At 35.2% G+C, this 13,736-nt stretch overlaps 1 protein-coding gene across 1 annotated transcript in view; it reads right to left on the minus strand.

The window, feature by feature from the left end:
• Positions 1–1,084: 1,084 nt before the first annotated feature.
• Positions 1,085–13,736, minus strand: part of LOC145307134 (uncharacterized) — a 66,580-nt gene continuing 53,928 nt past the window's right edge. The window contains exons 19-26 of the mRNA XM_080149493.1: positions 5,454–5,552; positions 5,213–5,311; positions 4,963–5,061; positions 4,713–4,811; positions 4,454–4,552; positions 3,388–3,456; positions 2,509–2,550; positions 1,085–1,220 (exon numbers count right to left, since the gene is read on the minus strand). Coding sequence (XP_080005619.1) covers positions 2,525–2,550; positions 3,388–3,456; positions 4,454–4,552; positions 4,713–4,811; positions 4,963–5,061; positions 5,213–5,311; positions 5,454–5,552 — 590 coding nt within the window. The 3' untranslated portion in view covers positions 1,085–1,220; positions 2,509–2,524. The remainder of the gene's footprint in view (positions 1,221–2,508; positions 2,551–3,387; positions 3,457–4,453; positions 4,553–4,712; positions 4,812–4,962; positions 5,062–5,212; positions 5,312–5,453; positions 5,553–13,736) is intronic.

A 13,736-nucleotide genomic window follows, 5' to 3' on the forward strand; every position in this document is an offset into this window, starting at 1 on the left:
CATGGATCTTGGAGCAATTAAGCAGGCCGTTTTGTAAATGTTAAAAATTTGAAGATTCTAATAAACAAAAGTTGTCGCAAATATAGGTATTAAATGAGAGAATTCTAGCTAACTTGATAAGAAGTATACTTCCTAAACAAAAAATTCAAACTTTATTTTAACTTTAGTAGTAAAGCTACTCCATAAACAGCTTTTCGCAGATATTAAACGTACATTTATGAGATTAAAGCCCCGAGCTGAAAAAAACTGGTTTTAATCTTATGATTAGAGGATTTTGTCCTTAAATTTGGAAGATTTTTTTTTATTTCATAATTTTTAAAAATTTTTAGGACGTTTTACTAAAGAGATGTCGCATAAGGACGTTTGGGACGTTTGTCGTCTAGGAAGTTTGTTGTTTAGGAGGTTTGTCGCATTAGGACGTTTGTCGCATTAGGACGTTTGTCGTATTATGACGTTTGTCGGTGTACCGTATTAGTTAGGTAAGATTTGTATAGGATAGCAACTCTATAATTATTACCAGAAATTCCAATGAAACAATGCAGATTTTTTAATTTTTTGACAACTTTTTTGTATGATATTTTTATCCTATTCATCCTATAACAACAAGGTATAATATTTAAAGCTAAGTATCTCCATAATCAAGTCCTAAAATGTTAGTATGTCATTAAACAGTGTTCTGTATATAATATTTTTAACCTCATTTAATACAATTTTTTAGGCATAAAAGTTAATATTCTTGTTATTAAGTTCTGACCCTCTAGAAAAGTTTATGTCCATGTGAAATAGCCTCTATATTTAGAGGTTTTCTTTTATGGATATTGTCATCCTAGTTATAATAGGATAGAAATGGCAATTCAGCATCAGGATACCAACACTTAAATAAAATAACCAACATCTAACAAAATATATTAAGAGTCAATGATTGAAAATATCCATAAAACCTTTTAGAACATATAAAGCATCTTTTTAAGACTCAAGATTTAAGTTAAAACAACTCCAACAGACTTGTAACTGACAGACAAAGTAAATTAAAGGTATCTAAGCTATTAAACAAAATTAAAATTATAATGATAAGTAAAAAAACTTTAAAATCTAAATATTCTTATTTTGAAAATCATGAATCATACAATAATCAATTTTTATAAAAAAGGCACAGTATTTTAAATCCAGATAATAAAGCATTGTAGGTAATCATTCTGTTTACCCAAAGCAGTTCTATTCTGAAATATTAATTAATCAAAATTATATTGAAATTAATTACAGATATAAGATATAAACAGATAAACTGGAAATATTAATAGATAGATATAGAGAAACTAGAGATTAGAAAGAGTTGTTTGTCTGTTCATTATGATTTTCAGATATTTTGAGATAAATAGATATAAAGATATGTTTAGATAAATAAAAAATTAACCACTTACAGTCGGGCCCCTTGCCGCACCTTAATCAGTCGGGGGGGGGGGGGGGGGGGCGTTCAACGACACCCCTATTATCTCAGTTCCTATTAAAGCTAGAGGGCTAAAAATTTTTGTGCCAGTCCCCTGTGTTATGATGAATTTCCGACCTTAAGTAAGTCAAGGTCAATTTTCGCTTCCTTAACCCTTTTATTTAACAACCTTTGTTTTTAGGTCCTTTTTTACTTATAAATTTTAAACGGCTGTAATTTTTTTTTTATTTTTAAAGCTAGAATAAAAATTTTTTTTGCAGAAAATGTTTATCTTTATGTAAATTTTATATTTGAAATATCAAAATATAATTTCAGCGGCCGCAGCTGTACTTGACAGCTGCCAGCCGCTGCAGTCGGTGGTCAGCGGGAAAACGGCGGCGGATCTTTATGAAATTTTAATACATTATGTAGACATGTAAGATAATCTTAAGTTCGAAATTTGAAGTCTCTAAGTCAAATTGCGGCCACAGAAGCCTTTTAAATATTTCTGGAGACCTGGAGGATCAGGACCTGCAGGATCATACCTGGAACCTGAAATTGACTTGAACACCTGTATTTAATATGAGGATGTACTACTAGAGGATATTTTAGTATTTTGGTAAGATAAAATGCTTTGTTTAAATCAAAAACAAATTTTTGCTCTTTACCTGGATGACCCTGCCAGGTTTGCTGGCATCCTGTGCCCGCCAGGATGGAGATATTCAAAAAATTTCAACTCTCAGTTATGTCTCATACCCACACTTAAAAAGTCAAGCAGTTTGGGCTCTTTATATTTCACACACAGAAAATGAGATAGAAAAAACCGGATGGGGGGGCGTTCAACGCTCCCCCCCCCCCCCGACCGTTAAGGGTTAAATAGATATAGAAAGATAAACATCTTCTGCCATATACATATAAATAGTTATAGATTTAGAATTAAGAATTATAATAGGGATAGGAACATTTATGATATAGTTAGATAATAAGCAATTAAACACATAGCAATTACTAGATTAATATAGCTAACTCTTTAGATTTGTTTATCAACCTTATTATCATAATGATTTATTTAATTGTTTTACCTTGTTGTAAGTAAGACTAGCACGCAATGTTACACTTTCCTCCTGAAAAAAATAATGTTTTAATCATCTAATTTTTTTTTATTGAATTGCTAGCTTTATGCATCAAATAATGTTAAGTTTTCCTAAATTTTTTAACTAAACTTGTTTAGTAGTTAATGATGTTATACAATAATAAGAAGAAATGAGTTAAAGAAAATAATGATTTTCATTTTACTTTAAACAAAAATATATATTACTCCAGGATATTTGATGTTTTTTTTAAAGTACAAAGTCTTTACATAAATGCTTAAAGAATAGGCCTTTTCTGAAACAGTGTCTTTACAAGCTCAAATAATCAATTTTGAAATACCATTAATATCTACATCATATTACATTATCTAATAATCAATGCATAAATCCCTTTAAAAAATGTAATTGAAAAGAATTAAATTCTAAAAATTTGAGAGAAGTTTAAAAAAAGATAATTTTTATCAATTTTATGGTTTCCATGCATGTAAAAAACCTTATACCTTATTTTGCATATATTTTAGTGTTTGCATAAATTTTCCATGAAATAGAAAGATATTTCAAAACTGATTAATGGGGCTTGTAAAAAAAATGTTTCAGCAGCTTAGTTCAAAAGAGATCTGTTTTTATTTTTGACAGAGTCATAGGCAATTTCATGTAATGTTCTAAACAAACACATAAGAAACTAAGAGATTTTAATACAAGAATATAACTAAAGACTATAGTATACTTTAATATCATTCTTTTAATATTTTTTGACTCTAACCCAAATATTTACACAGTATAATTGGCCAATATAAAGAATTCATTAAAAGCCAAATGAAATGTTAGGATAGCTACACTTATAAATATAGAATTATTGAATAAGCTTACCATATTCTCTAAGTATTTCTGCTGTTTCTTCATGTTTTCTTAGTAGAGCAGTATCTAGAGGTGTCCAACCTATGATATTTATTATTATTTAATGTATAGATGATTACCCTGTCAAATTTTGTTTATCATATGTGCATACAGTCATAATGTCAATAAACATTGCTAATATTGTTGATATGTCATAATATTGCATAGTTTTAGAGATAGAGAGAGGAAGAGTATAAGCGAGAGAGAAAGAGGGAGAGTGAGAGAGAGAGAGAGAGAGAGAGAGAGAGAGAGAGAGAGAGAGAGAGGGGGAGGGAGAGATAGAGAGAGAGAGAGGGAGAGGAAGAGTGAGAGAGAGAGTGCGTTAAACTATTAATAATACAAAATAAATTCAAATTTTAAGAAACACATTCATGAGTTTTTAATCTATAATACAAAGTAGCAAGATGTGTGTCTGTCCGCCCATCCTGTAAGATCTTGGTATCCACTGAACTGATTGGATTCTACTCTTCAGGGAATATATCAGATGGTCCTGTGATGGTTTCAGGCTATTTTCATGAGTGTGGCCGGGACACCCCAAACCCCCAAAAAAACAAAAAAAATTCCCCTTCCATCCTTTTGCTGATGCATGTAATAAAGGCATTGGTGCTGCACCACCACTTTTTTTCTTTTTTTTAAATTATCTCTTGTGGCAAAGCCCCTAGAGGCTAGGGGCGAAGCCGCTAGTTCATTATAAAGAAAGATAAATGAATAGAGAGATATAATATACAGAAAGATAATAAGATAAATGGATAGATAATTAAACAGTTAAATAGCAATTAGAACTATTAATAAACTAAATAAGATAATAATACTTATTGCAACGTCAATATTTATATGAAATATATTAAAGACAGAAATATTATGTAACTAACCCCACTTATTTTTATAGTTCACATTGGCTCCATGTTCTAGAAGTAGTCAGAGTACAGTTATAGATATACAGAGAGCGGTGTAAAGAGATAGATAAATATATATATAGATAGATAGATAGAATAAACTAAAGATATACTATATAGTTTAATAATATTATGTAACTAACCATTATTATTTTCATGGTTAACATCAGCTCTATGATCTAGAAGTAGTGTGACTACTCCTGTTTTTCCATACCCTGCTGCAACCATAAGACTTGTGTAACCTGGATATAAATATATTAATTACATTATATATTCTTTAGTTCAGAGTAGAGTTATAGATATACAGAGAATGGTGTACAGAGATCAATATTCAGACTATAGATAGATAGATAGAATATACTAAATATACACTATATAGTATAATGATATTATGTAACTAACCATCATTATCTTTATTGTTGACATCAGCTTCATGTTCTAGAAGTATTCTGACTGTTTCTGTGTTTCCATACAGTGCTGCAACCATAAGACTTGTCCATCCTAGATATAAATATATTAGTTACATTATATATTCTTTAGTTCAGAGTACAGTTACAGATATACAGAGAGAGGTATACAGAAATTGATAGATAGATAGAATATACTAAATATACAATATAATAATATAGTTTAATAATATTATGTAACTAACCATCATTATCTTTATTGTTGACATCAGCTTCATGTTCTAGAAGTATTCTGACTGTTTCTGTGTTTCCATACAGTGCTGCAACCATAAGACTTGTCTTTCCTAGGTATAAATATATTAGTTACATTATATATTCTTCAGTTCAGAGTACAGTTATAGATATACAGAGAGAGGTATACAGAAATTGATAGATAGATAGAATATACTAAATATACAATATATAAATATAGTTTAATAATATTATGTAACTAACCATAATTATATTTATGGTTGACATTGGCTCCATGTTGTAGAAGTAGTCTGATTATATCTGTGTTTCCTTTCCTTACTGCATGAATAAGACTTGTCTCTCCTAGATATAAATATATTAGTTACATTATATATTCTTTAGCTCAGAGTACAGTTATAGATATACAGAAAGAGGTGTACATAGATAGATAGAATATACTAAAGATACATTATATAATTATAGTAAATAATATAATGTAACTAACCATAATTATCTTTATTGTTGACATCGGCTCTATGTTCTAGAAGTAGTCTGACTACTTCTGTGTTTCCTTTCTCTGCTGCAACCATAAGACTTGTCTTTCCTAGGTATAAATATATTAGTTACATTATATATTCTTTAGTTCAGAGTACAGTTATAGATATACAGAGAGATGTTGCAGAGATAGATAAATATATAGATAGATAGATAGAACATACTAAATATACACTATATAGTATAATAATATTATGTAACTAACCATCAGTTTAGTTTAGTTTAGTTTAGTTTAGTTCAGAGAGTCGGGCTGAGAACACGCATTTTGCAAGCTCTCCCCGCCCTACCCCATGTGTTAAGCTCAGTTCTACCTTCCCCCTCTCTCTCAACTAGTTCCCCTCTCCCCACTGCCCGTGGTCACTCCGCAGTTGGAGGAAAGGGAAGACACTGTAGCCAGAGGGCACCTCGTATTTAGGCCTGGCAATGTGTATGTGTTAACGTATCGGTCAATTGTTAACACAAAAAGTGAAAATAAAACATTAATGAATTAAAAAATCTAATTTTATGTGTAACCTAATCGCTTTAATTTAATTTAATGAACAATTTATAGTGAAAACACTCTCTAAATTTTTTGATAATTTATCGGTCTGGCAACATTTTACCGGCGCAAAGTACTCCCGACAAATAAGCTCTCCTATTGGCTAACATTTTTTCGCGTCCCACTATTGGTCAGCTGACACACACTCACTCAGCACCCTCGGATCCGCCATCTTCACTTCATCATGGCCTGTAGTACGTGTGACAACCCAGAATATTGGTCAAAATTTAAAACAAATTTGGACGCAGCTTTGGATGTTAAGTTTAAAGAATACGATGCGAATATAGCCAAGGTAAGGGATGAGCTTATCCATAGTACTTTTGCCAGTCATAAAACCGAAATAAACGATATTAAATTGAGAGTCTCAGATTTAAATGTTAAAATTCAATCTATCGAAGGTATTGAAAATTTCGTCGATGCTAAATCTGTTGCAAGTGAACAAAAAGCGATTAGGACCACGATTACACAACAAAAAGACTATTTAAACTCTGTCGAATCGTCGAGAGAAAATTTCGTAAAGTTTCAACTTCTACAAAACTCGATAAGAGAGCAAAGATGTCGCGATTGGAGTTGTAGAATAGTGAACTTTCAGCAGCCATGGAGCCGTGAAAATATCACTGAGTTTATAATATTCAGAAACATTATAAGGCCCACCCTTGAAGCCGCCGTTAAACGAGGGGAATTAGAATATATCCCCTCACATTTTTGTGATATCGTTGAGCGTGCTCATATGCTCCCATATACAAAGGGCCAGATCCCCGTTTTTATTTTTCGTTTTATGTCTAGATCCTACCTCGACGCGTGGATGAACAATAAGAAGGCTGTGCTTGACCGTTACAACGCCGAGATCAAGAGGTTCAACCCCAGGAATAACGCGTCACCGGTCCCGTTCTTTCCCAACAGATTAGTCCAGGCGAAACAAGATATGTCAGACCTCAATAGGAAGACCATGACCTTTGTATATGCCACCAACCAGATTTCGAGGGCCAAAGTCGCTGGCCAATATGTCCAATTTCAACTCAAGAACGGCAGCCGCTGGATACGCTGCCTTAACCCATTTGGCAAAGACCTGAAGGAAATGGCTCAACCCATACCTGGAAGCGAAGATTTTTTTCTGTCTGAAGCACCGCCAATCCTTCGTTTCAACAAGCTAACGCCTGAGGAAAGGAAAACATTCTTCTCGAACCAGGCTGATTTAACAGAAGATGACTTCCCAAGGCAGTTTAGTACAATTACTGCCCACCCAGCCAACACGATTCAACACAATTTAACGTCTGCCCCTGCCCCTGTTCTTGAGGACCTGGCTGTGTTTCCTCCCATAGTTTCTGCTGCAAGTAGTGCCGCAACTGCAACCGCCGCAACCGCCGCACATAGTGCCGCACATGCCGCCGTTGCACCAGCTACACAGTCAGCACCTGCCGCCGCCGCATCCGCCGCCGCCGCTGCCGAAGAATTCACTGCCGCATTCACTGCCGCACCTGCCGCCGCGCTCACCGCCGCACCCGCCGCCGTGACCGCCGCCATATCTACATCTACTGCCGCACTTGCCGCCGCGTCTGCCACCATACCTGCAGCATCTATTGCCGCACCTACCACCGCACACGCCGCCGCACTTGCCGCCGCGTCTGCCGCCACATCTGCCGCATCTGCCGCATCTGCACTTGCCGTTGACTCAGCACCTTCTGATCCTGTTGCCACGAGGGCATTTACCGTTGACTCAGCACCTTCTGATCCTGTTGCCACGAGGGCCAAAGCTAGAGAAAGCAAGAAAGCAACAAAGGCGGTAATCTCAACATGAGTTAAGTATCTTGTACAGCGAAAAAAGGTACCTAACTAAAAACATTCAGCATAGTTATTATTTTCGGAACGATTTGAATATTTTTGAGTTAATCCTGATCCATATGACGTGGACTTTATAGTAATAATAATAATATTATATAAACAATACTTAAATTTGCTAAAGCGTCTATGTCGCATATTAATCTTAAAACTATGATCTCAATCATTACCTCTGTTTTCTTTTCTTGTCTCTTTTTTTTTTTCCGCTGATTAGCATATAAAATATATGGAACTTGTATGAAAATGAGTAGGGGGAACTAAACTAGCTTTTAAATGTGTTGCCACCCCCAACACACACATAAACTAAACGCAATCAGAATAAACATAGTAAATACAGTAATTTTTTTCGTTTCAACGATAATATTTTGTATATTAACTATCTTTATTTATCCATTAATATCTACTGTGTTTCAGATGTCCATACTTGACGTTAAAACGATTCCTCCTGCGGTGCTCCTGGACCAGCTCGACTATGACAAACCTCCCTAATGAACAAATTAACCAGGATAACGGTAACTTAAACGATAACATTGGTCTAAATCTTATGAATCCGATTTACGGTGACTACTTTAACGACTTCGAAAATGAATTCGGAATAAATTGTGTCTTTTCAAGTGAACAAGGTATCGTACAAAAACTGAAAACATTCAATGAAAACCTTCTCAATATTTTTAGTATTAATTGTCAGTCATTACATTCTAAATATAATGATATTGTCTCCACTGTAGACTTCTTCAGACAACATGATATCCACTTAAATGTTCTGTGCTTTCAAGAATTATGGCTAAATAAGGATGTAAATATGGATTGCTATGGAATTAATAATTATGATTGGCATGTTAAACTCCGATCAAATAACAGGGGGGGAGGGGTGGGTATTCTAGTAAGTAAATATTATAAAGTAGACAAACTATTTGATAAGTTCTCATTTAAAGAAAATATCCTTGAATCTATTTGCTTAAAAATTTCCTACAATGGTCTAAAGTTTTGTATATTGAATTGCTACCGCCCACCCAATCAAAGCAATGCTGAAATTGAGGAATTTTTTGAACTTTTTTTAGACTTGATTGATAGAATAGCAGCATTAAATATACCTTACTTCATTGTGGGAGATTTCAATTTTGACCTTTTTAAAATAAGTAATATAAACAGTAATTCCATGAGAATTATTGAATCTTTTTCTTTTAACGGTATTATAAATACTGTTACCAGAGCCACTAGAGTTACTAGAACCACTGCAACCCTTCTTGATTTGTTCGGGGTAGGTAACTTTATCCAAAACCTAATGTCATCTTTTGTTTTAACTTCAAAAATTTCCGATCACTTGCCAATTATTAATTCATTCCGAATAGACAAAGTAAATAAACCTAAACTTCCGGATTTTTTTGAAAAAAGAGAATTGAATGATGAAAACTTTGATGCCTTAAACTATGCACTCTACCACACTAACTGGAATCACGTTTTAAGTCAGGACAACACAAACATAGCTTACGATAACTTTATTTCAACCTTTTTGAGACTTTATAATGAAAAGTGTCCAGTTAGAAAAAAACGAAAAAACAAACGTACCCAGCCCCAGCAGCCTTTCATGTCAGATTACTTATTGCGTTGTAGATTGCATAGAGATATTTTGTACAGCAACTTTTTAAAAGATAAAACAATTGAGAATGAAAGTATTTACAATGTCTATAGGAATAATTACAATAGGCAAGTGAGAAGAGCAAAGATTGACTATTATAGAAAACAAATAAGAGATGCAAATGGGGATGGGAAAAAACTTTGGAAAACTCTTAAGGAAGTCATTGGGTTTAATAAGTCTTCCCCTGAGTGCACATACCTTCAAGTAGGCCCTAACAAAATTGAAAATGACCAAGAAATAGCTAACGAGTTTAATCGTTATTTTAGTCAAATTGGGTCTTCCCTAAGGCCTGAAATTCCTTCCACCCCCAAAAATTTCTTTGAATACTTACCACCCCCATGTCAAGACTCCCTCTTCTTTGAACCATTGTACCCCTTCAAAGTTATTAATATTATTCGTAGCATCAAACCTAAGCGTTCCACAGACATCAATGATGTCTCGATGTATGTTCTGTCTCGCTGTGCTGATACCATTGCCACTCCCCTAACACATGTTTATAATTTATCACTTCAAAATGGCACTTTTCCTGAAAAAATGAAAACTTCTAAAATAGTTGTCCTTCACAAATCAGGTTCACTCAGCGAGGCAGATAATCATCGAGGCATTTCTCTCATTGATAACTTTTCCAAACCCATCGAAAAATATGTCTGTGATACGCTGGTTAAGTTTTTAGAGGATAGGTCTTTTTTTAGCAATCGCCAGTTTGGCTTCATGAAAGGGATCTCAACCTTTCACAATGTACTGAACTTAAGCACAATGATCACCCAAGCACTCAGTTGAAACGCTTCCTGCATGGCCATATTTTTGGACATAAGGAAGTGTTTCGACATGATAAATAGGGACATCCTTTTTAGCAAACTGGAGAATTCAGGGATAAGGGGGGTTGCACTCGAGTGGTTCCGTAGTTATTATTCAAATAGGAAGCAGCGTGTATTTTTTAAGGGCCTTTTCTCTTCTACTATTGAATTCATTATCATTGGCGTACTTCAGGGGTCAGTCCTGGGACCAATTCTTTTTTTGATTTTTATCAATGACCTAGTTTCATGCAGTGAAGAGATCCTAATCAATCTCTTTGCTGATGACGCAGTGGGCTTCATTGAAAAGCAGAATATTATTCAATTAATTAACCTTGCAAGGGAGCTTGTCCCCAGACTGACCCAATGGTACAATGCCAATAAACTTCTCATACACCCCCGCAAGACCAAATGTATGGTCTTTTCCTCCCCCCGAGAGATACTCACCCCCGCTGAGCTCGCTGCTAAGACCAACTTTGAAGTTTATGTAAACATGAACAATCACAATGAAAATGATGAGTCAAAAATCACTAAGTTGGATCTTGTGAGCGGTACCAACGAGGGTAGTATCAAACATTTAGGAATTCAATTAGACGAGAAAATGAAGTTTTCTTATCATCTTGAAAAAGTCTATAGCAAAGTGTCTAAAATAATTTATAGTATGAAAGTAATGCGTCATTTGTTGGATAAGAAACACCTAAAGCTACTCTATACGTCTTACATTAAGTCGAATATCGAATATTGTTGTCTCCTGTTCACTGCCTGCCCTATGTATCTGTTAGCACCAATTATTAAGTTACAAAAGCAAGCCATTAGAATAATTGAAAACTTGCCAAGCAGAGCTCACACAGCTGAATTTTTTAAATCTAATGGCATACTTCCATTCAACCTATTAATTGAATTCAATGTTTGTAAATTCATGCACGCCTATAAATCAGGCATTTTTCCCAAAATCTTTGAAAACACTTGGAACTTTGTTCAAGACAGACATACGTATGGCACAAGGAACAGGAACAACTTTGCTTACGAGCCGGGCACCAATAGAAACTTTCTCCTGCACGCCCCTCTTAACTCTTTCCCAACTATTTTTAACAACCTTCCACTTGAAATTAAACTAATTGATAATAAAAATATTTTCAAGCAAAAATGTTTTACTTATTACCTAAATAAGATTGAGTTTTAAAATGCAAATATTTTCTTTCTTTCTTTTACTCATCAAATGCTTTTCCAATGTTAAAACTCTGCTCTTTTGAATTTTGAATTTTGAATCTGAATTTTGTTTTAACCAAGTTTCTATCCGTACTTTTTAGTACTTTTTAGCCCTCGACTTTCTGTAAGCATTAAACTATTTTGTTAAAATATATTAAAACTGCATTTCCTTAACCTCAAATCACACCGAATAGGTTCCGTAGGAACCGACACACACATACCCAAGTATAGAGTAGCTTGGCATAGTTTGTTTTTTATCCATTTTACTGTTATACATTTTACATTTGACTTTATATTATTCTTTCCAGTAGCTAAAGAATCGCGCAACCTCTATCTATCTATATAATAAAAAAATAACAAAGTTTTGATTGAATTTTGGCCGAAAATATATTTTATTTATTTAAATTTAGAAATCGAAATTTATTATGATGACTATCGCAGACTGGTTAAGCTCATGAGTAGTGGGCATAGCCATCTACTCGTCGTAGTCGCTGGAGTCGTCGAGGACGTCTGGTTCCTGTTGGAGCAGCTCCTCCAGAAGGTCCTGCTGGACGGTGACCAGGCGGTCCATTGTGGCGATGGCGTCCATGTTGGCCTGGAAGGAACGGGCGTACGTGGGCATTACTGATATTAACCTCACGACCAACCCATAGTTGGAATACAGCATGCGGAGGACTTCCTCATCGATGGCATCGTTGCGGAATCTCCGCCACATCAGCATGTCGCCCTCGTGCACAACGCCCATCAACCTGCGCTTGACCATAAACCAGAGGTCCAGACAGCGCCTGTCTACCCCCGGAAATGGGAGTAGATCAGGCACTGCCGCGAGGTTTAGCAGCTGCTGGACGCCGTGCACGGGTACAGGATCATCGACTTCATCGCTAGAATTGAGCATAGCGATGAGCTCCTGCACCTGATCATGGAGGGGAACATTTTCCTCACCTCCAGCATCCTCCGGAATTTCCGGCGCCCCGTCTGGTATAGCACCTTGGCCTTGTCCTACTTCTTCTTCTTGATCTGACATCTTGGAAACAATTGACCCTTGACCTTACCTACCCCATATTTATACCCCCTTTGTGTTTTAATACCATGCATTATGCAATCTTTAATTCAAATTATTAATTAGTAATAACACTTTCCCCACTTCCGTTTCCCGCGCAATTTTCCCCTATGCTTTACAACCAATTGTTTCCCTCCCGCCCTTTTTCATTGCCCTTTTTTCATTTTCATTTTCATTTTCTTTATTCTGCTGTGCTATACCAGGAAACCACTCTTCCCCCCACCCCATATTTTCCTCTACCCCCCCCCCCCCCCAAATACATGCACATACCAAAAGATAAGCGCCGCTCCGTCTGTCTGGCTGGTAGCCACGACCGCGCACAAACCACTCACCACGCCCCATTTTCTTCTCTTCGCTTTCCCCCCCTCCTCCCCAATACCTCTTCAATTCCTTGATTTCTCTCCCTTAATTAACTAGTCTCTCACTTCATCAACCTATATTTTTTATCCTTATTTTTGATGCTAATACAAGATTATTCCATAGCAACATATTAACATATTAACAGACATCCTATTGCTTTATACATTTTTCAAATAATAAAAAGAAAGTTCATAACAAGATATCTAGGATTTATTATTTATTAATTAAAACAAATCGATGAGTTTATGGTAAATTTAAATTATATTTTTAAAAATTTTTCAAGTTTTTTTTCAAAATTTTCAAATTTTAAAAGTATTATTTCTCACAAAACGGTTTTTTTTTTTATATAGCCATATCAGACACATCTTGTAACGATTTTGCAGCTTTTTTTCTGTTGATTATTGTTGTTTTTTGTGGATGTTTGCGGATGTTTTCGCGGATGTTTTCGCGGATATTTTTGCGGATATCTTGTATATGAAGTCGCAGAGAATTTGACCATAACTGGTCCCGACCGGTAATGGCCACTTTCTGGAGCTACAGTTGGAGACAGGCCCCCTCTTGTGTAGTTATCCGCTGAGCAATTTCACCTAATTTAGTTTCATGATACTCAGAGTCCTTGTTTGGATTGTACAGAGTGAGTGCCAACTCGGTTTCTAGATAACCTTGATGGTATAGTAGACGGGCTACCTCACGACGCACTTCCTCACTGACATTGTCACCATTAACTATATTGAGAAGTCGTTGATATGTTATTGTCAATCTATTGCGTAGCGGCTGCCACATTTGTTGGTATT

The sequence above is a fragment of the Acartia tonsa genome, chromosome 15 (assembly GCF_053477335.1).
Source record: "Acartia tonsa isolate MP-2025a chromosome 15, ASM5347733v1, whole genome shotgun sequence".
Taxonomy (NCBI): domain Eukaryota; kingdom Metazoa; phylum Arthropoda; class Copepoda; order Calanoida; family Acartiidae; genus Acartia; species Acartia tonsa.